General features: G+C 40.5%; 2 protein-coding genes and 1 long non-coding RNA gene across 4 annotated transcripts in view; all 3 read left to right on the top strand.

Annotated features, from left to right (window-relative positions):
• The first annotated feature begins 826 nt into the window (after window positions 1–826).
• LOC102299296 (ephrin-B2a) lies at window positions 827–9017 on the top strand. 2 transcript variants are annotated; one of them, XM_042225137.1, is made up of 5 exons: window positions 827–1177; window positions 1827–2110; window positions 3290–3382; window positions 6548–6655; window positions 7556–9017. In XM_042225137.1, the coding sequence occupies exons 1-5, from the start codon at window positions 1026–1028 to the stop codon at window positions 7906–7908; spliced, it is 990 nt and encodes a 329-aa protein (XP_042081071.1). In that variant the 5' UTR covers window positions 827–1025; the 3' UTR covers window positions 7909–9017. The 2 variants fall into 2 exon arrangements, with proteins under 2 accessions (XP_042081071.1, XP_005932756.1); XM_005932694.3 differs by having other exon boundaries at window positions 6548–6664.
• Window positions 9018–13278: 4261 nt separating this feature from the next.
• On the top strand, window positions 13279–15753 carry LOC106633417. Its single transcript, XR_001336704.2, has 2 exons — window positions 13279–13985; window positions 15390–15753. It is a non-coding gene; the product is annotated as an uncharacterized LOC106633417 (long non-coding RNA).
• Window positions 15754–17535: 1782 nt separating this feature from the next.
• The window catches only part of gpc5a (glypican 5a), a 163732-nt gene continuing 155507 nt past the window's right edge, over window positions 17536–25760 (top strand). Inside the window, exons 1-2 of the mRNA XM_005932695.3 lie at window positions 17536–18643; window positions 22606–22767. Of these exons, the coding sequence (XP_005932757.1) occupies window positions 18493–18643; window positions 22606–22767 (313 nt within the window). The 5' untranslated portion in view covers window positions 17536–18492. The remainder of the gene's footprint in view (window positions 18644–22605; window positions 22768–25760) is intronic.

The following is a 25760-nucleotide window of genomic DNA, read 5'->3' as shown; positions in this document are numbered from 1 at the left end:
GGTTTCTAAAGCTAAGAACCCAACAATCATTCTGTGACTGACTGACAGGAAGCACACATCATGTCACAAGATCAACACAAACTACGCCCCCTGGCCAATCAACAGTATGATAATCTAATTAATTAATTAAACAGCGTTTATTATTATTATTATTATTATAGAATATTAATGTATCCATCTGCTAATTATTATTACCATTATAATTAATATGCTACCCCAGATTCCTCATGGCCTGTGACGTAAACACATAGCAGGCCACAGAAGGTGGAGTAAAAAAATTAAATTAAAACATTAAAATAAAATGTAAAAAAGCTTTAATTAAATGTAGATCTCCTGAAATAGTGACAAATAGTCAATCATACAAGACACAAATATGTTTCTAAAAAAAAACTAACGCTACACACTAAACGCTACAGGTGACGTCCTTATAATATACAAATTAGTTCCAAACCGTTTTACAGCTGGTTTAGACCCTTAATATTTCCCAAACCCACTTTCGAGAAGAAGAAGAAGAAAAAACAGATAAACATCTGTGGTTACTATGAAACTTCTAGCTTCTGAGAAAAGTAAGCGCAATAATTTCTGGATTTTTTATTATTATTATTTAATCGTCTGGAAAACAGCCAGACTTGGATTTCCCCCAAATGTGTTGAACACGCTTTTAAAAATGCGCTTGTTTTATGGCTCGTGCATGTAACCCAATGTACAGTATGTTAATGTGAAAAAAATAAATAAATAAAAATTCACCAATCGATGTGCCCACCAGCCCCGGCTTTCTCTTACGCACGAGCCCGTATGGGCGGACTGGTCAGCTGATGGCTTTAAACGCTGCACACTCTCTCTGTCCTCAATACACGGATCTCGTCACACGAATAATTTTCCAGCCAATTACGCACAATGTGGAATATTTCAAACAGCCGCAGGAGGAAAACTCGCAACTTGGTGGGATTTCATTCGGGAACGTGTCCTTTGCGCGCACCTGGAGCAACCGGAGACATGCAGGAACAGCAAATTGTAGCCGGTTTATGATACCGAGCCTCCGTGTAGCCTGTCTCCGATTTCTTCCTGGGATGGGGAGCAGCGCATGGAGCTGCGGTGCCCTGTTCCTGCTGGCCATCGTTTGCTCATGCCGTGCCATCACTCTGGAGTCTATCCACTGGAGCAGCTCCAATGCCAAGTAAGTGGAGGAATCAGTTTTGCGATCAATACAACTTTCTGCTGTGGACTGACAGAAATCTGCTCAGTGACATTTTCTAGAAGTGATTTATAATGACTGAGAAGTAACTGATAACACAGAAGCACCGAACACTGCCAGGCTCCAGCTCCTCTCCTGTGCCAATTGAAACTAAACAGAATGATTTGTATTAATTAATGACTTTTTATCTTCGCCATGTTATTAGCTGGTGATGAAACCAATGCATTTCTGCATGTGCTCTTCAGATATTTACATAACACAAAAAAAATCCCCTGAAGCGATGGAATTGGGGAGCTTTAAAAAAATAGCTCTAGGGATTATTGTAGACTAATATTCTGTTGATCCAGTTCATGATTGATCACCTAATCTTTTTTCCTTTATGACTGCGCTGTTTGGTTTTTGGTTTGTTCCTCAGTCTAATCAAGCAACTGGTCTGATGTGAACAAATGAAAACCTGCAAGATCTTGTCGAAACGCTCTTATCACTGAAGTTAAAATGTGGCCACTTTATTATCCATCAAGTTCAAGCTGAGAATTGCATAAAGTGAAGATGCTCCAGTCTCTGCCGGTTTAAGAGGATTTTTATGTTGGTTTTTTTTTTTAAAGTGTTGTGTTTCTCTCTTTTATCACAGGTTTACTCCAGGTCAGGGTCTCATTCTGTATCCACAGATAGGGGACAAGATGGACATTGTGTGCCCCAGGGCAGATGCTTCCTCTGGGGGAAAGGAGGAGTTCTACAGAGTCTTCCTGGTCTCGCGAAGTCAGCTGGAGAGCTGCACCATTGACCAGACTGACACGCCTCTGCTGAACTGCGACAAACCAAACCGTGATGTAAAGTTCACGTTCAAGTTTCAGGAATTCAGCCCCAACTTGTGGGGTCTGGAGTTCCTCAGGGGGAAGGACTATTACATAACCTGTGAGTGTTTTTTTTGTATCTGAAGCCATGGCTGCCAAACGTGTGGCACACGTTCTAATTAAACTCAGTATGATGGGGAAAAGCAGCTGGTTCCTACAGGTGGAACAGCCTTTAAATCCAGGCTAGAAGCTGATTCCTTTTTCCTTCCCCTGCCCTCTCTCCTTCTCTCTTTCTTGGTAAAGAGGACACCATCATCCTTGGCTCCCTCTCAATTTGTCAGTTTGCGTGAGAATCAAAGTAAAAAAAAAAACCCCGCACACACACAAAAAAACGTGGCCTCGTTATTGGACTGCCGTCGGTTAAACCAGCATCTTAAGAGGCAAGTGATGCATGAGATAGAGAGCAAGTCTGACCATGTAGCCTCACCCACCTCACCACGCTCTGACAGCACACTTCGCTCTGGCAGGCCTGTGTGATTCCAAGGGCTTACATGCCCCAAATCACAGAAGGCTTTTACAGCATCAGGCAGATTTGATGGGAGCTTACATGGCAACGTGGCTTGTAGCCTGCGAGATGTTGTTATCTGACCTAAATGCTGCTAACAAGTATGTGTGTGAATGACAGGGGTGAGTGAGAGTTCCTGGTGTGTGTGTGTGTGTGTCTCATGCGAGTGTTGGTTATTGATTCAAAAGGATAGCTGCTAAAATATTCTCCATTCGTCTCATTTCCCGTGTTGCATCTTGAGATGCAATGCTTAGTCAGTTCACTGGTTAGTACATTCAGCAACATCACACTCAATTTCCAGTTTGCTGGCTTCACCTAACTGCAGCTAATGCAACCATGCTGCAACAAATCCTCTCACTCTGTTCAGGTTTTCTTCAAGATGTTTTGGAGGTTAAGTATTTTGGGAGCAATTCAGCTTTTCTTTAGTTTTTTTTGTTTTAAAGAATATACACTAAAAAAAAATAAGTATCTTTTTGGTTCAGCCCTCACAGGATTTTCTGTAGCTTCTGTGGTGTTTTCACATGTGTGATTATCTGCTGTTTATAACATCACAGCTTGTGCTATGTGTGGCATTTTGTTGCACAAGTGATGCAACTTTTGGCAACTGACCCAACTTGTCTGCAAAGGAGTCGTCGCGTAATTATGCATTCCCTGATAATCGTTTATTATTTACACGAAACTTGGGGAAGGGAAGAAAAAAGTGTTTAATTTTTGCCTCCTCCCTGTGTTTATCAGCCACCTCCACGGGCTTCCTGCAGGGTCTGGATAACACTAATGGAGGGGTGTGCAGGACCAAATCCATGAAGCTGGTGCTGAGAGTCGGCCAGAGTAAGAGCTTTGCTTTCACGTGTCTGTGCCGGCGCATGTGTGGATGACATAAACACACACACAAACATATACATACACATGTAGTTATCTGACAGATAGAACCAGCTGTTTATTTCAGGTCATATTTAAAGCAATAATATCATCTCCAGACTTGAATTACTGAGTGGTCACATAATCCTGTGATCATCCATCAATTCTCTTGAAGAGAGATTTCTGTCATGAATTATTCCAAATCCTTAATTTAAGCCAGCACTAGCAGCTTAAAGCCGGTATTATCATGCATGTGATCATTTGAGACTGCCGTGGTATTTATTTTATTTATTTTTTGTCATATTAACATCACAATAACTGGTTTAATTTGAGGATGCATCATTCTTTAAAACACAACAGGCACACAGGTGTACGCTACCTGTCGACACACTATTTATCAATTTTCAAGCCATACTCTTTAAATGAAGAAACTAGTGTTTATAGTGTGCTTGTTTGCTTCTTTAACTCCACATAATCACAGAAACATGACAGCTGCTGTTTCTGTGTGTTTTTCCAGAAACTTTAAAAGCTAAATAAATGAAAGGCCTAAAAAATAAATATTATTTTTTTGACCTCTGAAATGTGAAGTGGTAGCTACATAAATAATTCAGGAGTTTGAGTTGGAGATGAAAAAAAAATAAAAAAAATCAGCATTTCGTGCATTTCTCCACTGATCATAACTGGAAATATGGGGCTGTTCTCCCGCTGTGTTTACTGGTGTAAACACATCTTTTTTTTACAGCGACAGCAAATATTAATAAGTTCAATTTTTAGGTGTTATCGAGTTTTAATTTCTGCATATATTAAAAGTCACGACGAGTCGTTGGAAGCGTCAGATTTTGAGTTATACGTTGTGCTTTTTAAATTGAACGTTTAATCGTGTTGTCATATTTTTTACGTTCACAGTAAATGTGCTGGCAGGAAATTTGAACATCAGTGATGAATGAATGAGACACTGAAGTGAAGCTTTAATGACTGCTGTTCAAACTAAGCTAACTAACACTCAAATGTGCATGTAGTCCCAGTTAAGGTATAACATTTCATTTTTACTTTAGTATTTATTTTTATGTTTGAGCAAAGATCACAATATTTCTTTCCTGTATTTAGACGTTAAACTGTCACTTTTTAATGTTGGTATGTGGAAGCTTCTTTCTGCCACTTAATAAAAAATAAACTTTTAAAAAACTTCAACGTACCAACTCAAACATCTGAGAAAAACCTTGAAATTTCAAGTTACAGAGTTAAACTTTTGAGATGAGAACTAAAATGTTTGACTTTAGGATGTTCTTTTTTTTCCAAATGTTTTTTCCCCCAGTGGCAGAAACAAGCTTCCATACTTTTATGTTTGTTGTTAAACCCAGTTCATTTGAAGGCTTGCACATTATCCCATAAATTGCCAAATTTAAAATTAAGAACTACACTTTTTGAAGGCTGAGAAACCTGAGAGGTTATTGGTGAAAGACTAGTTTAGTTCCTTTTTAATAATATAAATTACTAATAAAGCAATGCAGATATTAAGAAAGAGTCCTTTATAAACCTTTTTCACACTAATTTAAGAAGAAAAAGTAGACAAATCCTTGTTGCTATTGACCATGATGAAAGGTTTGCTCTAAACACGGAGCCCTGAATAATGTGATGGGTAACAAAGAAAAATGTGTGCTTTGTAATCAGTCCACATTCAAGGTTGCCTATCATTACTACCAATGGTGAAATGAAATGGATTTATTAAGTATTGCTCAGCCTGATATCTACTTCTGTTTTTTTCTTCCTCTTTAGTAGATGATCCACTTTATCTCCAGTCCATTAATGACTTCAGCATCTCTGAAGTTTATTTAATTAATGCTAAAAGTGTAATTTAATGTAAGATGTAACCAATGCAAACTGAGCTGTGTGATGGCGTTATCTCCTTTCCTTTCACAAAGAGTTGGTTCTGGGTAGGCTTAAAGACAAAACCAGGTGACTATGGCGATCATTCATGGGGAGTTTATGAGAAAACTAAGATAGAAAGATCTCATTGTTATGGTTTCCTGGGACGACACTGAAGCGTTTTAATTCTCTGAGTAATGAAGAGTAAATCAGGAGGAACCCTGATTGAAGTTTAAAGCAGAAGTAGGACTTTTTAACAGTGCTTTGTTTTTTAGAGGAAAGAAAGGTGTAGGTTCAGATCCGCTGACTCTTGTTGCCTCTCGCAACTCTTAACAGCTGGGATTGGCTCCAGCGACCCTGACTTAGATAAGTGGAAGAGCGTGGAGCCAACATCCTAATAGTAACTTGTAAGGATGGCGGCCCCAATACATAAGTGGCTGAAACTTCTCAAAAGTATATTTAAGTACTTGATTGAATGGATTTAGTTACTTCTCACTGACAGAGAGTATCATAAAGGGAAATATAACCAATTAAAAACAAGACGGGGTTTCTTTTGATTACTTAATTGTTCTCATTTAATTCTATATTCTCAGACTTGATCACATTTCTAATGAACCACAGAGGAAAATCCGTAACTGTGAAACAGCTGGTCTTTTTCCAGAAAAGTCCCCCTGGAAAAACCAGAGGGAATTTTTTTTAAATGGCTCCATCTGATAAATTAAGGGCAAACCTGTACCACCGACCCTTACAGTGTATTGATCTAGAGGCTCTTTAGCGTTGCTACTGTGGTTTGGGTCTCCCTCAGCACCTTTATCCTCCAAAAAAAGAGATTTTGAAAAATCCTCCAGCAGAGTTTCACAGAAAAGCCAGAGCATTAAAGTTTTTCCGGCAACATCTTAGTAAGACACTTTAGGCTGTTTTTCTTCCTTTAATTTGTCACTCATATGTATATGTTATGTGTGAGTGGGTGGGGAAAAAAGGAGAACATGTTAGTGATGCTTTTCCTGTCAAGAAAAAAAAAAAAAGAAAATCGCAGCTGTGACACAAAACCCAGCTTTCTGTGGTCTGGCTGCGTTGAGAAAAAAACAAGTTTCGCTCTTTGTCTTGTGATTCATTTTTATCTGAATGACTGTTGATCCGAAATCAATAAACAAATAGAAAGAAATTAGCTCTTTATTTAGATTCTGAATGAACCAATAAATCTCATTACAGTAACCTGGAAGGTGTGAGGTTTGCAGCTTATATCAGTCTGTGTGGTTTTTATTCCAGACTCTTCAGATCCACCTTCAACACTTCAGGAGTCCCCCACCAGATTCCCACCTACACGACCAAAGTCCAAGGCCAAGGACGCCTCCACGAAAGAAGAGGATATAAAAAGTAAAGCTGGTATGAAGACAAACCAAAAATACAGCCTGGGGAATCATGTACAGCAGTATCATGGGCATTTCTAGCACACAGGAGCAGACTGTGCAAGCCTTACCTTTACCTGCCCTTTCAGTTACCTTCCTTTTGTGCATTAATGTTGAGTTTCCCACACATATCAAAAGAACCCAATAATGTTCACAGATTTTTAATTAACCATTAAGTCTGTTTGCAATTTCTACCCCAGGACTCTTGTGTTCGCTTCAGCCCTCATGGGACAAAACTCTTCTATAGGGCAGCTTCAGCAACACTGCTGAACAAATTGCAGTTTATTGAATACATTTTTATGCTCTCAGTAGTAAATAACTAACAATAAAACAACATTAGAAAGTGATTATAGTCTTTTTAGCTCATAAAAAAGCAAAATGAAGGCAACATTTAAACTACATATTGGCTCTTGATTGAAATATTTGAGTTGATTTGTGTAATTTGTTGTCGCTAACAACGATCGGTAGAAACCAAACTCATCAACCCTTAGAAGACTGGATTTGAAATTGTCTGAGCAGCCTTTTTATTCTGCTCTGACCCACTTCGTGATCATCGTGTGACTCCGCAGACGGACAGAAGAATAAAACAATGCTGCAAACTGTTCATCACAATGACATTTCACTAAGTCCTCCAGTTTGCACTCAAACCTCAAGTGATCATGAGTCTGTCGTGTGCCAAAAAAAGGGCCTGTGTTTTCTAACAGGGTGACACTTAAGATGAAGCATATTCTCTTGTGTCCAGCTTCAGCTGAGATTTTTCACGCTAACATGTGCTGATCAGGCCGTGCCGGGGCATTAAGTGAGTGAAGTTGTTTTTAAACCTTTGTGTCTCTTGCCCCTTAAATTTTCTTTTTCTATCTTCTGACAGATGTGGGCTCGGAGACAGGACTCTTCACGTGGGTTGTCTCTGGCTGTGTGGTCCTGCTCGTGGTCATCATAGTTCTGTTGGCTGTGTTGTGGAGGCACCGTCACCGTCGCTGCGTCCCGGATGGGCAGCAGTCCGCCTCCGTGTCCCTCAACACTTTGGGCGTGCCGAAACGGGACAGCATCAGCAGCGACAACAACGGCTCGGACCGCAGCGACGTCGTCTTTCCTCTGCGGGCTTCCGACAGCATGATCTGCCGTCACTTTGAGCGCGTGAGCAGTGACTACGGGCCCCCTGTGTACATAGTTCAGGAGATAATGCCCCAGAGTCCCACCAACATCTACTACAAAGTCTAATGCTTGCTGCTCTGATGACACTTCTCTGCTGATATGAAGGTAATCATGAATCTCAGTTACTGAGGACAATCTGAGAGCTGTGCGCGGTCCAAAAAAAAAATACAGATAAAGAGCGAGAGCTCCTCAGTGAAGTGACAAGACAATCAGACAGCAAACTGGGGTCTTAACATATCATTGGTAGTTGTATCCAGTTTGTTTTTTGTCAGATATGCTTGGAAATGGGGGAGGGATGTATTTATAAGAAATTCTTTATTACTGCCACCAACACGTGGCAGCTTTAGATGTACAGTAAATGTGTATTTAATATTAATTTATTGATGAATTGGTTTAAGGAAAAGTGGGGAAAAAGCTTAAAAACTGCACTGCAGAGCATTAAATTCATGAGCACTTTGAGGTTTTTCACAGCCGAAATGTGTTGACTTTGTTTGAACCGAAATGAAAGTCATGATTTTGTGGATTTTATTAAAATGAAAGTGTTTCAAGGGACTCCTCACCCAGTCTTTGTGATCTGTTTCTACTTAAGGATTCAATCACGTGTGAACATCAGTTTAAAGGGAAAAGGTGTTTAACTTACTTTTAGGACACCGTAAAATAAAGTAAGTGTCTTCAGTTTCCCAAAGGTGAAGTGTTGTAAATGAACAAAAGGGTGATGTATGTGGTTAGATACTAATATTACACAGTGAGTACCACAGCACTCCGATCTGTTAAATATAACCACTCAGTTATACTTCAAGTACTTTTATAGACTCCATCGCCTTAACAGAGCTTTTCTAGTCTTATTGATCACTCAGTGCTTTTACACTAAACTAAATTCACCCAATTCAACACTTACCGCTCTTTATTTATCAGACACACTCACGCTGATGGACATGCAAGCTGATCAAGCCACCCTTAGATTAGCAGACAGCTGTCTTTGCCCTACATCATGCTTTGATGCAAACAGTTGCTTTGGTAAAGTTAAGTTTAACCTTAAGCTGCTCTCTGAGTGGCTTTCAGGGGGAGGTGCTGGATGAATGAAATTAGGCTCTGAGCTTTTCTCATCATTAAACCTCTAATGGTGCTCCTGGGAAACTGACTTTCACTCTGGGGTAAACACCATCATTTAAAAAGAAAACAAAAAAAAAACATGTTTTAAGGTTGAATAGACAAAAATGACATAGAAACTAGAGTTAGATGTAGTGTACTGGAAACTGAAGAGATGGCTGTAGAATTAACACTTAGAAACTTTAATGGTATGAGTAGGGCTCAAAAGAAAAAATAAAAAGAGGCTAAATGTTAAAGCCAAATGGGAAAACAAGCACCTAACACTTACTCTCTACCAGTTTCCCCTCAGGGTTAATAACAGGTCGGCAGTTTTGCGTAATATCCCCGAGCTACGAAATGATCTGTAACAAAAAGAAAACGTATTTATTAAAAAAAAAACACTCAACATTCAATTGTGACTCTCGTCTCTCCCGTGGCGCCGTGCGAAGCATTGATTTGTGAACATGTTTCATGCTCCTTCAGCCACATCATGCTGCACATTTTCAACCTGCCAACTTCCATGAGCTTCCCCTCCACCAGGGACACCGTTGTCTCTGAAAGCACGATGCCATGCTAGAGGCTCGAGCTAAAATTAAACAGGTTGTCTATCAGCGCTGTGCAGTACTGCAGATTTTAGTATCAATCTGATACCAAGTCAATACAGGGCTGGCATTTCTGATACTGATGCAGCTTATGCAGGGAGAGCTGCGTGCCATCACACCTTTCAGCCTTACATATATTTTGAAATGCTTTTTTTAAGACGTGGAATCTAAATGTGCCAGGCTACATGCTGAACTTAGAGGACAGAAACAAAGCATTGATCTTCATCCACGAGTATCAATCTAATACCAATACCAGCGTGAGTATCAACATTCACCATCTGCTTTTCTCTTCAGTAAAAAAACTAACAAATAAATAAATACATATCATGCTTTTCATATAATGTGGGTTTTTTGATAAAATATGGAGTATTTTGTCAAAAGAAACCTCCTTACTGCACCACTTATATTTGGCTCGATACACACACTTTAATGAAGGCCTGCAGATGACAGGCGTGGACGGCCTCATTCTTTTCCTGCAGCAAAATTTAATTTCCCCTCCGGCAGGTGTGTATTTAAACTATCAGAGGGTGAATTAATAGAAAACGTGTCAAATATAACTTCATTATAACTTTCTATAATTGACTTCTTTAATAGACTCAGCGTGGTCTAAACCACTCGTACTTGATGGGGATATCATCCTGACTATCTGCCGGACTATAACGTTAAAAGCCACGCTGCACTGGATTGCATCTGATTCATACCTCGGCTTGAACTACCTGATCCGGAGACTTAAAAACAGAAATAACACGACTCAGCTTGTGAATCTGACACACTGCAGAGCGTGGCCGTCGTCTGTCCATGTGTCCCTTCACGGCCACCCCCCTCCTCGCATGAAGCGATGCTCGCTTTTTAGAGATGTTTTTGTCCTGTGTGAAGCTCCGCAGCTGAATGGGCCGTGGTTGGGCGAGGTGAGTTCAGCTGACCTCAGGGTCACGCCGAGACAATGGTGGTCAGGCTTCTATGGGAAGAACAAAAAACAGAGGCCCCTGTGCTTATGGCCCCTGTTGTGGGCGGGGCTTTGGCTCTGGTAGGCCATTTTGGAAAGAAGAGGCCTTAAAGTGTCCATGCATCAGAGGGGATGTTTGGATCTCGATACAGGCTTTAGTAGGACAAGTGGTGGCAGCGTGCTGCTGTAAGTTTCTATCGGTGAGGTCTCCTCTAAGAATTTATATTACACCAACACAGCCCCATTCCTTAATGCTTAAAGCATTTTTCCTATGCCTCTATCAAAAAATGATGATGTGTGATATGAAGAGTGTGCTGATGCCTTAATAAATCTTTAACTATTATTTGTGCAAAGAGTGCAGAGCTAGGAGCAGGGGTGGTGGTGGGGGTGGGTCGTTTAAGGAGAGTCGTAAGCTTTTATCTGACCCCATGGGACGATGTGAGGTCTACAACCTCCTTGTGTCCACCCACCCCCCACCTCACTTCCATATGCAGAGGAACTGGCTTTGTGTGGGGGGTTGGGGGTCATGACTGAGCGATCGCACTCCCACAGTGTGTCCCACCATGTGCTCAGAGAGGTGGAGAGGAGCAGCTATTCTGGTTTCAAATGTTTCCAGTTTACAGAGAGAATTAAAGCTCTAATGTAATACACAAACACACCGCCAGAAAAACTGGACTAAAACATGCACAACTTCCATTTTTTCTTCTCCAGTACAGCTCAAAGGCTCGAGCTTCATAGTGAATAGCTGGAATTTTCAAGTTATAATAATCCGGTGGGCATGAATTCATTCGTTTACTTTGGGATGCAAAATGAAGAGAAACTCCAGGGATAGGAAGTGGTTACAGTTTCCTCTTACAGTTAAGCAGCAAATCATGTCATTATGGTACAGTTTTTAATTTGCTAGTTCCCTCTGCTGGCCAGCTTTTATACTGTACTGCGCTCACATGCATGTGTGCAGTTCAAAAGGTTTTTTGAAGAAATGCTGGGGAAAAAAACCCCCATGCTGCAGCAGCAGAATATACACCCTTCAAGCACAAGCACATGTGCCTTCAAGCACTTAAAAAGAAAAGAATAGTAAGAAACAAAGTGACAATGAGCTGCGATAAATCTTTAGCACTTTGCTCTGAAAGGTGAAAATCATTTTAATTTGCTTCAAACTTTATAATTTTCTTTAGTCCCAGTGAGGCTAATGAGCCAAAAGGAGTGTCAAATTTGAAAGTTTTCAAAGCTGACTGGCTTTGTCACTTGTTTCTATGTTGATTGAGCTTCTTTGTATAAGGAGTTCTTTGTCATTTATTTAACTGCATTTGCATGTTTACTTTATGAACAAAAGCCTCATTTGAATGTTAAAGCTGCAGCGGTAGAAGAAGGTGTGAAAAGGTTTACTGTTTCAGTAAATATACCAGTAAACACAGCGATGGATTAGCTTACCTCTTGGACTGCTAATAAATTATTTAAATTTGAAAGGTGACAAGATAGTTTGCACTTTGTTTTATATATTTTTTTAAAATTAAAAATAGCTTATGTGGAGTTAAAAAACAGCTTTTTCTGCAGTAGTAGCTTTAGAGTTTCAGTTGAAAATTCCTCTCGAGTCAAAAGAAAATTACCACCATCAAATAAAAGGTACAATTATATTTAAGATTTAGTTTCATGCATGTACAAATTTAATCAATTAAAATGACAAAACATCAGGTTTTGGAAGCTCATCCACTTCACATAAATTTCTCTGGTGCACAGGCTATACAGAAAGCGTTTGAGCAATTCTATAAATTCACAAATTTAAACGAAACAGCTGTTAAAGTCCTTAGAAAGCTTTAAACTGCCTGCAGAAAACATGCCGAGTAAAGGCCATGAATCATTCTTATTTTTTATTTCTGTATATATTTTTTTATGTAGCACCAGACTTTCCTGATGTGGTTTGGTGCCTTTGGCTGTAAAGTCTCTTAATTATCTTTGAAATCTGAGAAGAAAGCGAGGCCTGGGTGCAACATATTCCGAGCTCTCTATGAGCAATAAAATTTTATGAATCTTTGCAACTTCATTTTTTTTTAAAGTAGCTAAAATTTTGCTTTGAACTATAATAGAATAGAAAAGGAACACAAACATCAGTGGGTCTTTTTGTTTTTTCCACAGCAGATATTTATTCTAGAGAAGCACAGGTGCTGCTGATAACATTAACAAAGGCTGTGCTCCATTCAAATGCAAAAGTTCTTAACTTCATTCCTGCTTTACACCTGTGCATCTCCTGCTGTGACAGTCACAGAGTCAGCTGTCAAACAGCCACACTGTCTTAGTTAGATATGCAAACTTCACACAGCTTTCATCTTATGTCTAACTTGCAGTCTGATTAACCAATAACTGCATCAAAAGCTTATTTTACTTGTTAAAAACTGTGTTTACAATTTCCAACACATAAAAACTATTTTTTTCCTTTTCTAACCCAACTTAAATAAATGTACAAGCCTTTTCTGATTATTTCAATAATGTTTTATGTTCTGTTATTTAAACATTTTAATTACATAAATAAATTACTTACATAAAAAACAAGCAATAAATAAATATTTCTTCCTATTGTTGGAGTGAAAAATAACTTTTAGCTTTTATGATGACTTTGTTTATATATTTTTGTTGGTTGTTTGTTGTTGTTAGTTTACATTGGATACTGGCCAAATTACTGAAAATATATAAAGAATTATAACTTGCCAAGTTAATTAATTATCAGCAAATCTGTAAGCTTTGTAAACATATTTTCGATTTTATTCGGAAAATAGTAAAAAAAAATGTATGTATTAGTGGTAGTGATAGAATAATTTTTTGTTACACATGTGGCTGAAAGTCGGTGTATGTTAAAAATAATAACCTGCAGGCTAATCTTAATGAGTTGTGAATCAGCAACAGGTTAATTAGTTTTGTTTTTCTGCTGTTTTTTGCACGTGACTAAATTCAATCAGCACGAATTACTTTTGCTATCCAGCTCCGTTATCTTTGCTCAAATGAGTCCAGTGTGGAAGATTATAGGTGTTTTGGTTATAAATGTGAAACTCGAACGTCCACAAAGAAGCTGTTTTTCCGCTATGCGTGCATTTAATTTTCAATAAATAGGTGCTGAAAGCCGCTGTGATCGCCGACTGTTTCCCTCTTCTTCCTCTGGAGAGGTGGAGGCTGTTTGGTTGGAGATATGGGTCGGAAGTACCGTAGTTTATGTATGCTAATAGGGGAGTTGGGGGTTGTAGCTAGATATTTACGTTCAGTGGGAGACGCCCTTCATTCACCCACATGGTTACCAACGGGTCGTCTTCGCGCCACTTTCCTAAGCTCGCTATCATTTTTAAGCAGTGTAACTGGGCTATAAATTGACCCGCAATCGGCTCGGATTTCACTTCACGTCTCGTTGTGTCCGCCGTTTGAAAAGTTTGCGGGATAGTTGTGTATTTATTCGTCTCTTTTGTCGGTGAGAGACTACACGGCAGCCCAAGCAAGTGAGCGAAGATGGTGGATTTCGGCTGGTGAGTGTCTACCGAGCGCATGTTTATCGGCAAGGAAGTCGGATTTAGGGTTATTTTTTTTAAATCTCGATTTTGGTAAATGAAACTCCAAGCTGTGCGCATTACGCATATTTTTACGCGTCTTTTGTTATCGTGCTGGCGGCGAGATCCAAACATTAACGCGTAAATGAAAATATTGGCCATGAAAACAGTGTAACGTGAGGCGCATGGCATCCTCGGCTCCACCATTGAGGGAATGAGGGAGATTTGAAAAGCTGTACGGAGCTCTCCCCGCTGCGTTTTAGCAACTAGTTGGGGAAAAATACCAGGTCTCCTGTTAATAAACGATGAGTTTATATCGACACACTGATTCAACGTGTGAAAAGTTAGTTTTTAAATCTGGACAATTGGCTGCTCGCTCTCGAGTGCAGTGGTGTGTGAGTTAAAGTGCCCCCCAGAACAAAGCAGCAGCACATGGGGCAGTTCTAGGCCGCGCGTTTTAGCTTGGCTAGCCTAGCCCCACTAATGTAAGAGTTGTGTAAGGGTTAAGCTCCAAACATAACACTATCAGGGCGGGTTTATTGAGAAAGATATGGGGGTAAAATTGCGGAATTCAGAGGGGCAGATGTGCCATAGGTGCAATTTCTTTTACTTGAGCGTGTGCTCATTTGTTGTTAGCTAATGGCTAACCAGCGTCCTTAAACTCAATTTCAGTTTTATTAGCTTTCGAAACTGACTTCAGGAGAAAAACAAGCCAATTAAAAGCAAACTAGTTTTACTGGAACCCCCACGAATGCACCTGCACCGTTACGCTAGCCCTTGGTGTGAGGGCAGTTATAAAAACGTAGCGTGGTTTTGCCCCCCCATGTTTTCGGGAAGCTAACACCAGCTCGCAGCAGCTAAGCTACCTGCTCAAACGGCTGCTGCCTGCTGCTAGCCTCGGCTCCTAACACGGACGATAGCCTTGTTTTCTAGGACGTCCGAAATCGCGAGCCGTGGCTTTCTCCACGTGGAAAAAAGCAACACACTGCTACCTCTTCTAATGTGTGCTACGACATTTGCCTTTTGCGTGCTTGTTTTTCGAGTCGTTTATGCTAAGATTGGCGCACTTCGAGGCGCCATGTTAAAGAAGGTGGGGGAGGGGTGAACAACAGTGCTCGATGCGCAGGCGCTCCCGTGTCGCAGCGAACGCGGGCCGCAGGTTGTGCTGCTCATTCATGTTTTCGCTGACCTCGTGCTGCTCTAATAAGTCCCAGCTCCTCGTGCCACAACAAAAATCTCGTGCAAGAACTGTTAAACAGGGGCGCTGATGCGCTATTTCGATGTCTGGAAGACCGAATTGTCGTTAATTAAGTAAAAGTCACTTACACGTGGAACTTGTTGCAATGCGTTGATTTCCCCTAATGCGCTTTCTTATGTTTTCAGATTAACCGACCTTCCCCGGAGGTGCAGGACTCCCCCTAATCAAAGTTGCCTCGTGGAGCAGCATGGCTGGCCTTCCATGTGATGCTGTAATGGTCTGTGTATTGCCAAAGTGCTTACAGTGCAGGTAGTACTATGGAATACCTACTGCAGTGGAGGCACTTACAGCAATACCCTGACACTGATGTGCACAGTTTTCTGATGTTTCATGTCTCTTTTTTTTTTCCTTTGAAGTACTGTCTTTGTGCTAAGGTGCATCTAGTGCAGATAGTGAAATAGACTAGCACCTACTGCCCTAAGTGCTCCTTCTGGCATAAGGGGCTGTGATAAGCGCCACCAGACAATTTTTTTTTTTTTTTTCTTTTTTGAACTTCTAATTGGGCTCAAATATCTCGCAGTTCTCTGCTAGTTTTGCATAGTTGCACTACAAGAATATATGAGTTGTGCAAATCTATGCAAAACTGATGGTGGCCTGCTTGCTCTCCACCTGTTTAGATTTGCTTTTGTTTAAAATTTTGGTGTCACATCAGCCTGATTAAATTTAACTATGACAGTTTAAAAAACAAACAAAACACCAAATGGGAGTGTCTGCCAGTAATCGTCCAATGAACTCAGTTTCAGCAGTAATAAAGTGCTTATAGTGCAGGTAGTGTTTTGCACAATCTACTGCAATGTAAGCACTTGAAGTACTTCTAACTGCATCTTTCTGTGGAATGGCCGAAGGTGGATTTCTGTTGATCGTCGCATGGTCAGTTTTGCTGGTTTGCATTCAGCTTTAATGGTGTTTGCTGTGCAAATCCATGCAAAACTGACTGAGTTGATGAGCTATATTCTGCTAAGTGGGACTGGCAGACTTCATCAGAGGTTCTTTAGGTTTTATTGCATGTGATCGGAGACTCTAAGACATCCCTTTCTGTGTAGGTGGGGATCGGTAGCAATGCTGTGTTCCTCCAGGTATTGCACTTGTCCCGGCCTGTGTGGAAACGAGGAAATGGAACGGACCTGAATCTTAACTGGATATGTTGGTTTTTCATCAATTTGTTAACAGTGTTAGCTTTAAAATTTTCAGGTGGTTATTGTAACACTTCTTGAAAGATTAAATTTCTATTGCACATTCCTCTGACTCTGTGCTAATCTCTGAGTTGGCAGTTAAAGGTTTAAACACTGCAAAGTTGATGGATTTTGGCTAGACTTGTAACTATTTTGGAGCTTTAAATCGTGACATGTCACATTTTGTCACTTCGTGGCTTTCAAAACCTTATCGTAGTCTTTGGACTACCTTTTGGCATTACTCGTGTTGCTGTAGCATGTGATCAAAAAGTCCTCTGCAAGCCAGAAACCTTTGTTACAAGTGGCTGTGCTCTGTAGTTGAAAACGGACATGTTTGAATTTTACATATTAAGGCTCTCCCTGTGCACACAAAACTAAAGACCTGCATTTATAGTGCAGGCACAGTCACATGAAGGTGGCCATTCACTAGATAAATCAACATGGGGTTTCTCAATCTGCATCTGAGCGAGTTCATATGAAAGAGGGGACATTGGTGACTTCTGACCAATCACAAACATGGATAAGTTGACACTGATTACACAGTGCAAAGTATTACGGGAGCAGTGGACAGGGGGGGAAGCAACCTCGTGTGTGTGTGTGTGTGTGTGTGTGTGTGTGTGTGTGTGTGTGTGCTTTGCTCAGTTTGGAAAAAGGTCTGCTCTGGGGGAAAATGGTTCAACCTATTTAAACTCACAAAGGAAAGCCTGCAAGATAAATGCTGACTGTAGGTAAAGAGTATCTCATTCAGAAACTGGAGAATCTGGTGGATTACCATACATGTTCTGTTTGCAGCCCTGTTGGTGTTTAAGGGGGTGAAAGGCTTGAATATAAAGCCTGAATTGGACTGCTCTGATATAAACGTTTACAAGCACATTTTAGTCTCAGGTCTAAGAATCAGGCTTTAGTAATGACGTTCAGTAATGCAGAAATGCAAAGACTTGAGCACACTGAGGGCCTTTTTTTTTTTTTAGGCAACTGGTGGGAATTTCATACTTTAAACATAATCTGGCCTGGTAAATGGCCTGTATTTATATAGCGCTTTTCTAGTCCCTAAGGACCCCAAAGCGCTTTACATATCCAGTCATCCACCCATTCACACACTGGTGATGGCAAGCTACATTGTAGCCACAGCTACCCTGGGGCGCACTGACACTGACACACTGATAATCTGTACTAGGGTTAGCTCTGCAGCACAAGGTACCATGGCGATCAACTGCTTTTTTTTTTTCTTTTTTCTTTTTCTTTTTGAAACACTGCATACCTGGGCTTAAAGTTAGACGCCATAGATTATAATCTCATGAAGTTGAAACAAATCCTAAACATCATGCAAAATTGTGAATGAATGAAGTAAATGAATGGGGGACAGGCACACCAGTTTACATTAAACTCAGCACACAAACGGGCTTTTAAATATTTATCTTTTCACAATTAAACCACACGCGTACGCGTCATTAAAACCACAACTTCGTACTTTTTTAGTTTATCGAGCCTGCCGATTGTAAAGAAGCTCATGTCCTACAGAATAGGAGCCATTCTGACTTCATTGAGGACGTAATAAATAAAAAGTCTGAAAATCTATAGTTCATCTAATTTTAATCCTAAAATATTAAAATTAGTTTGACATCCTTCCAAGTTTTGGAGAGGAGAAGGCTTTAAAGACGGATCAATGCTGAGCTCTGCCCACTAGATGGCGCTGCCTGGTAGCGCTTGTGACGCGGATTCAACCGCTGGGTGCAGGTAACATTATGGTACCGCCTCTGCTCTCGGTCCAGCCAACTTGGCCAACATGCCTCTTTGAAAGCGTCAAGTCACACGGCTGTAACTTTGTCTCTGCGTGTGGATTTAAAGGGTAATCCGCAGCGTTTACCCGACGGAAACAAACCCGACACGTGCCCACGCTCAACCCTGAGATGTGGACTCACCTGATAACCGACGCGCTCTAGCTTGAAGAGAAATATCAACTTCCAAAAATACTTTTTTAAGTATTTATGTATTTATTTTTTAAATTATTATTTTTTTAAATTTCCTGTGATCATTCACCCAGGATTTTATACAAATGGATGCGCTGTGGGTCCGCTGTGTTTTCCTCCTGGCATGTTGCTGTGCATCAGGACTCGGCAGCGCAAACAAATGCGACGAAGTGGGCAAAGTTTTCCAACTCAGACAAATCGGACCAAGTCACTTATTGCCTTCAAATCCAAGACCAGGTATGTTGAGAGGTTTCCTTCCAGATGAAATCTCACAAAACATAGACAGTAATGCAAATGACTATGTCCTCATTTACATCTTCACGTCACCCAATCAGCACAAGAAACACTGATTGGAAGGAAATGAAGACCCGCGTACAGAAATCATTAACTGCTCTGTAGCTGCTTTAACCTGTCATTTTCCGTCTTTGCTGTGACAAAACGTGCATTTTAAATACATTTTCATGTGTGTGTGTGTGTGTGTGTGTGTGTGTGCGCGGTTATGGTCATGACAGAAGAGGACTCAGATGTGGCTTTGTGACCTTTAGATCAAGATATATAAGATTCAGACAAAATCCACTCATTCATCTGTTAGTGTCATATTTCTACGTGTTGAAAGTGTTACTCAGCATAAATAAATTTGGAAATGCCTCTAATTATTATTATTATTATTATTATTATTTAAAAAAAAAAGCAGACATACCAGTGCAAATGAAGCATAAATCAGGCAGCTTCAGCTACACTAAACCAGTAGCTGAAGCTGCTGAGATTACTAGTGGGCCATGATGAAAAGCTTTCTTTCGGGTGTTTACAGCAGATAAGTGGCTTGGAGAGATAAACAGGAATTATTGTGAGTAAAGTTAGGCAAACTAGGACTCACTTAACTTTCTGAACGCCACCCATGGTAATTCGGCTCAAGACGGGGGGAATTATGGGTGTGGGTATTTCATGTAGGCTGTCATTGACTGGATGGCTGCCGCCTCCTGCTCCTGGTCTTCTCTGGCCTCTTCTTGGAAAAGTAAATCTTAATGGTGTTGACTGCCATCCTGCCACAAACTGCTCCCTATAAACTTCGTCACCCCATCTCCCTGCTGCAGTGAGGAAAAATGATTCAAATGACTGAAAAACCCTCAAATGCCTCATAAACCTCTAAATAACCCTTATGTTACCATCATCACTCCTGCCCCTCAAACCAGCCTGTGTGGCTGTGTGGATTTAGGGTTTGCTGCAAACTTAACTTTAAGCATTTTAAACTCTTAATTCAGTGGCTCCTAACCCTGTGAAAACATTTGCCACTCTTTAAAACTCACACTTTTCTAACAACCTCAGGGCTTAAAGTGCATCATGACAGTGGGAAGATGTAAATCGTTCCCTTGATGGATTCAGATTATTGTCCTGACATACATCGGGGAGTGTAATGAGAGATAGTGAGAGGTAAAGTTTTTTTTTCTTTTTCTATAATTGAACTGAGGTTTGTGGAAAAATAGCCCCTAGAAATTCCAGGAATCTAAGATACAGAGCTGTTTCCATGTTTGACAGTGCCTGCCTGATAAGAAGTGCCAGTTCGGGTCAAAACGCAGCAAGTCAGAGGTCCATCACCCTGGCTAAAAATGCTGTTGACTGCAGTGATGGAAGTGGAAATAGTTCCGGAAAGCATTTAGGTTAAAAAAGCAGGACCTGGGGCACTTTCATGTCGTCTTATCAGGAAGACTTTGAATTCCTCCACGTGTGCCATCGCCTGCTCTGCTCTCCTCCCCTCACTCTTGAAGCTCGCAGCGCACTGATAGTGTCTCTGGCAACAGCTCAGCACACTCTGCCTAGGCATGTCGGGAAGGCTGTTGCAGAGTTTTAGGGCTCTATGAGGATGTTTTGATTGTCCCTTATGTGGGAAGACTGCTTGTGTTTTGCAGCAGTGGCATATTCAAGACATCAGTTGAGTGAGACGATAACGCTTTGACGCAGATCTTACCTCCAGATCTCGTTGTTTTGGGTTTCTTGCTTCAGCAAAGCATTTATCAACCTGTGCACTGCTAGAAAAGCCTTGTTGTAATGTCTTCTTAACCAATGTTTGACGAATGTCCGCTGGCTTTGAAATAATTCTCAGGATAAGCTGTTGATGCTTCACATATGTAGGCTGTTTCTTATTAGAGTTTTGATCAGTAGGTTTTCAAATGTTTATCATGCGCACATGCATTTTTATCCATCCTGTTGATGTGTCTCTATTGTGGTCTAGTTTCATCCATTGCTTTAGTGCACATTAAAGTATTGTACTGAAATGTTTGGTCTTTATGGTTCCCAGAAGATTACTAAATCTGACATCTTATTGCACCTCCATCAGCTTGACATGCATGAGATTTGCTGAAATGGACCTCAAGAGCTATTGAACTGCCCCGCAGTTTGGTTCTTCACCACATGAATTGTTGGCTTAGCACATTTCGTCGATGTATTCATCCAATACTTTGGTTTTCAGACCACATATCTGCAAAATTTAACATCATCATCAGCCACATCTGAGGTCACTGTCCAGCCTAAGCATAGGTTTCTGGCACAACTTTAACCCAACTTAAGCTGCATGAAGGAGAAGTCAATTAATAAAAAAACCTCCAAGTCAGAAGTCCAGCAACATCTTCTTCAGGGACCAAGATGAAGGCCGTAAGATGAAATGTTTTGGTATAGAATTAAAGTTCCATTGACGGGTCCATAATTTGTTGGACAAAGACACAATTTTTGTGGATTTGCCTCTGAACATCACTGCAGGGGATTTTAAATCAAACAATTAATATGTGAATAAAATGCAGATTTAAAGTTTAAATTCAAGGGGTTTTGCAAAAAAGATTTAACTTTTTGCGAAATTATGAGATATTTTGTGCATAGTCCCCCATTTTCAGAGGCACTATAGTAATTAGACAGATGACCGACAAGCCTTTTTGTGGCTGTTTGGGTCCTGTTCCCTTGTTACTGTATGACAAATGAAGCAGATACACCATTTAAAGTTTAGTATCTAAAGTGTGGAATTTTTATTTTGTAGCTTTTTGCTGCAATTTAAAATATGTGGCCCAGAGTGATGCTGTTGACAGTGAAAGAAGCCATCACAACAAAACAACCCTATCAGAGAGAGAGAGAGAAAAAACTTTAGGATAGGGCAAATCAGCAATCTGGTACATTGATCAGCTCAGAAGCACCAAAAGGCCCAAAAGACCACAGAAGACATCAAAATCACAACCTCTAACAAAGTCAAGGACACTCCCGAGGAGGTAGGCGTATCATCGTCGAGGTCTACAATCAAGACACTCCTTCATGAATGTAAATAGAGAGGGTTTACAACACAGTGAAAACCACTGGTTACTCTCAAGAGCAGGAAGGCAAGATTAGAATTTGCCAGAAAACAACTCAAAGAGGCCACAAATGAAACCAAGATGAACTTGAAGAGTATGGAGAAGGAGAGGAACGGCTCACGATCTAAAACATAACACATTATCTGTCAAACATCATGGTGGCAGTGTTATGGCATAGGCGTGTACAGCTGTCAGTGGAACAGCCACTAGTGATATTGATGATGTGAGTGTTGATAGAAGCAGCAAGATGAATTGTGAAGTGTACAGGGCTTTACTCTCAGCTCAGATTCAGATAAATACTGCGAAACCGATCAAACAGCACTTTGCAGTACAAATGGACAATGACCCAAAGCAAACAGCAAAAACAGCCTAGGAGTTTCTCAAGCTAAAGAAAAGGGAAAGATAAATGGGATATTCTTAAATTGGCAAGTCAGTCACCAGATCTGAACCTGATGCAACATGCTTTTGAGTTAATGAACACAAATTTGAAGGTAGAAAGACTCACAAACAAGCAGCAACTGAAGGTGGCTGCAGTAAAGGCCTTACATGTCCACGAGATCTAGACTTTAGGCAGACAGTGACCGCAAAGGATTTTCATCAAGTACTAAAAACAGTCCTTATATTTAAAATCGTGCTTGTTTGTCTAATTAAAGTTGAGCCTCTGGAAATAAAAAATGGCTGCAATTCCTGTAATTTATGTCTTACGTCTGTGACCATGTGTTAATAGTAGCGTGGGCTGTCAAATCCCTTAAATCTGAAAGCAAGATGGCAAAAGATTTCAACTTCCCCTCTGTGCGTTTTAGCTTTATCATGTTTTAATCCGTAAAGCTTAAAGCTTCACTAACATGTAGTGTTGATGAATCTTAGGTTCAGACCTTCAGGTGTGTGTTTCCAAGAACTCCACATGCTGCACCAAAAAGATGGAGGAGAGGTACCAGGTGGCAGCCCGGAGAGACATCCAGAACCTTCTCCAGACGTCCAGCTCCAGCCTGAAGTTTCTCATAGCGCGCAACGTGGCCGCTTTTCAAGGTGGGTACTTCTTTCTTTTTTGTTCAGTCGTCGTGCTCGTAAGCACGCGCTGAGTTCAAATGTTTATCGTTATAACATGTGCGTAGATGTTTTCTCATGTTTTCAAGCTGAAGTATACTTAAAGGAGTTAAGGTTTGTGAGGGGGCTGTCAAAACAGGGGGTGAGTCAGTTTGCGTGCAGTAAGACTCCACATCAGAGCAGACAGAGAGTTTCTGTCCTCCTTACAGCTACCATGCGATCTTCAGATTAGATATGCCGGCTGTTTCTGTTAGAGCCTAGAGAGGCCGTGTGTAGGGGTGAATATCTGTCAGGTGTGTGTGCCTGGGAATAAATCAAAACTGTTGCATAATCTCGAATTCGGAGTGCTGGCCTTGGTAGTTGTCTCATCATAAACGCATCTTAAAGGAACTGATGTATCCTTCCATCACTGTGTTGTTTTTCATTCCTCTCCATCCTTTCACTCAACAATGACTTACAGGTAGCAACTTGCCTCGCTCTGCACGCTCTCCTTTTTCTCCCTTCACTCCGGCTGATAGCCGACATACAATGGCTGAATGCGTGTGCAACAAATTTAGAGCTTATGACTTAAATGTACAATTTCAGACATACAATTAAGCCACTTCAGTTTAATGATGTCTCTCAGTTTAAAAAAAAAAAAAGGCGTGCTGTTATCCTCCCCCGACGCTCCAGAGATTTATAGGAGTGACTTGCATGATCACAGTGTTTCAGTCGCGGTTTGCAGGGGCATTGCCCTGTTTTTGTCATCAGATGTTTCTTGTGTCTTTTTCAAGGCTGAAAAGTTGAAAGAAAGCACACACTGTAGCCTTTCTTCAGAAGTTTATGAAGGATGACACATCTGAAACAGTTAAAACTGCTGACACTGGGAAAGTGTAAGGATTGTAGCAGCTGCTTTATACTCCCCGTGGCACTAAAATGTTAAAGTTTCACTCAGTTATGGAGTTTTTAATAACAGTCTCATCAATGTGTTGTACATTTGGTAATCTAGTGAGGAGTTTTAGCTGCAGGAACCTGGGATCAAACTAAAAATGAACCATTGTGTCCATCTTCAGTGTAATAAAGGACATCGGAGCCCTGTGGCACAGAGGGATCACATTAGACATGAATCACACAGACATATTTAGCAGGATCAAGCTATTGCTCTTTTTATGACAAAACAAAAATTGCATTTAGACTCCTGCTTAAATGTCAATCTGTGTATTCTTCCAGAGGTCTCCTTAAAGCCTCTGGACTCCGGGGTCAGCTGTGGTAACCAGTAGCTGCTTGAAAATAAGCAGCACTCTCATAGTTTGGTCTGTGGAAAGGCAGCCAGAGTGAGCTTGTGCCAAACTAAACAGAGATCCCTGTCAACATCAGCTTGCATCAGTCAACAAACAGCGGCGACTGCTTCCAGCATCCAGGCTGAATAATACAAGTGGCAACAGACGTTCAGAATATTAGAGTCACAGCTGCATTGTTACTGAATATTTCACATATTACACCATTATGCAAAGCTGATGAGCTGTTTGGGTTCTTTATATGTTTTTATATTTCAGACTAAATCAGGGCTGCCAACAGATGAAGCTGTTTCTTTCATTCTTAATATTCTGATTATCATATATAGCTTTGAAAACTAAAGGTCATAAAATTAAATGAAAAGAAATGGTTCCCATCAATGTTTCTTCTTAATAAACGTCATTTAAAATGAACGTTTCTGAATCTCTGACATCTGACAAATCTGTTTATTTCCCGCCAAAAACTGCAGTTCCTTGAGTGGCCACTTGAGGCAGGATGTAAAACCGAGTCAATACCAGCAAGTCAAACTCTAGAGGAGAAAAAAATATGCTTATAGTCTGGAACAAATTGCTAACTTCGCTCTTTGTGACAGCTTTAAGGAGAGTGATTTCTTTCTTTCTTTCTATTAATGATGTGCCCATTTCAAACATTAGTACATGTCCATGCTGCAGTATTTTTTTCGGCGATTGGCAGGTATACTTAATAACAGAGAAAAGGAAACAACAACAACAACAACAACAACGGTGTATTAGATGTGTTAGGTGGTTGCTAGGGAAATCCAACTTTTGCAGATATAGATATTACATATTAGATATTCTTGTGAAATTGGTGGAGGGGGAGGTAGAGCGGGTCCTCTAACAACTAATTCCCGGCTCCTCCTTCCATATGTTGAAGCATCCTTGGGCAAGATACTGAAGCCCAAGTGGCTCTGATGCATCCATCTGAGTGTGAGTGTGTGCGCACGAATTTTAGATAAAAGTGCTTAGACATAAATAGACTGAGAGTGAGTAGAAAATTGCTATATAAGTACCAGTCAATTAAATTAAAATGATAAGGTGCATTTATAAGGTGTTATAGGTGCATAAATACTAAAAGCAAGTCAGGCGATTACATTTCCTGTTGACATGTACTCACAGATTCAGACTGAGTTATCAAATTATTAACAAAATTCAACATATTTTCCACTGAAATCACCTAAGTCAGCCTCACTGGGTCAACCCAGAACTAGATCTGCCTGAAAGTAGCTATCGTTGGCCCTATAATGGATCATTGAACCATCCCTTTGTTGGAGTCTGGTTGCACGGCAAGAGGAATACAAAACTGATAAGGATCATGGATTCAGATCAGATCAGGCCTGGATCCATTTTCACTCTGGTGACTGTGCGAGCTCATCCCATCATCATTCATAGCAGCTCACTTTATCCTGACATGATCTTCTCATTTAAAGTATAGATGTAGACTGCTCTGTTATTATATTTCTTACAACATGTTTTCCTTTACTGCAAATTGACCTTCATAACATACTTGGAAAGCTGCTGTGAATATATTTTTAGTAAGTATAACACACTCATTACATATGCTTACTGTTAGGCTACCAGTAACTCAGTAAAACATCTCTGCCATGACTGTAAGAGAGCCAGTGTCTGATAGTGAAGCCTGATATTAGATCAGGTTATAAATGCATACACTGGAAACCATTA

The sequence above is a fragment of the Haplochromis burtoni genome, unplaced genomic scaffold (genome assembly GCF_018398535.1).
Source record: "Haplochromis burtoni strain Fernald_Lab_line unplaced genomic scaffold, NCSU_Asbu1 Contig_161, whole genome shotgun sequence".
Lineage (NCBI taxonomy): Eukaryota > Metazoa > Chordata > Actinopteri > Cichliformes > Cichlidae > Haplochromis > Haplochromis burtoni.
This window is presented reverse-complemented; position numbering and strand designations above follow the sequence as displayed.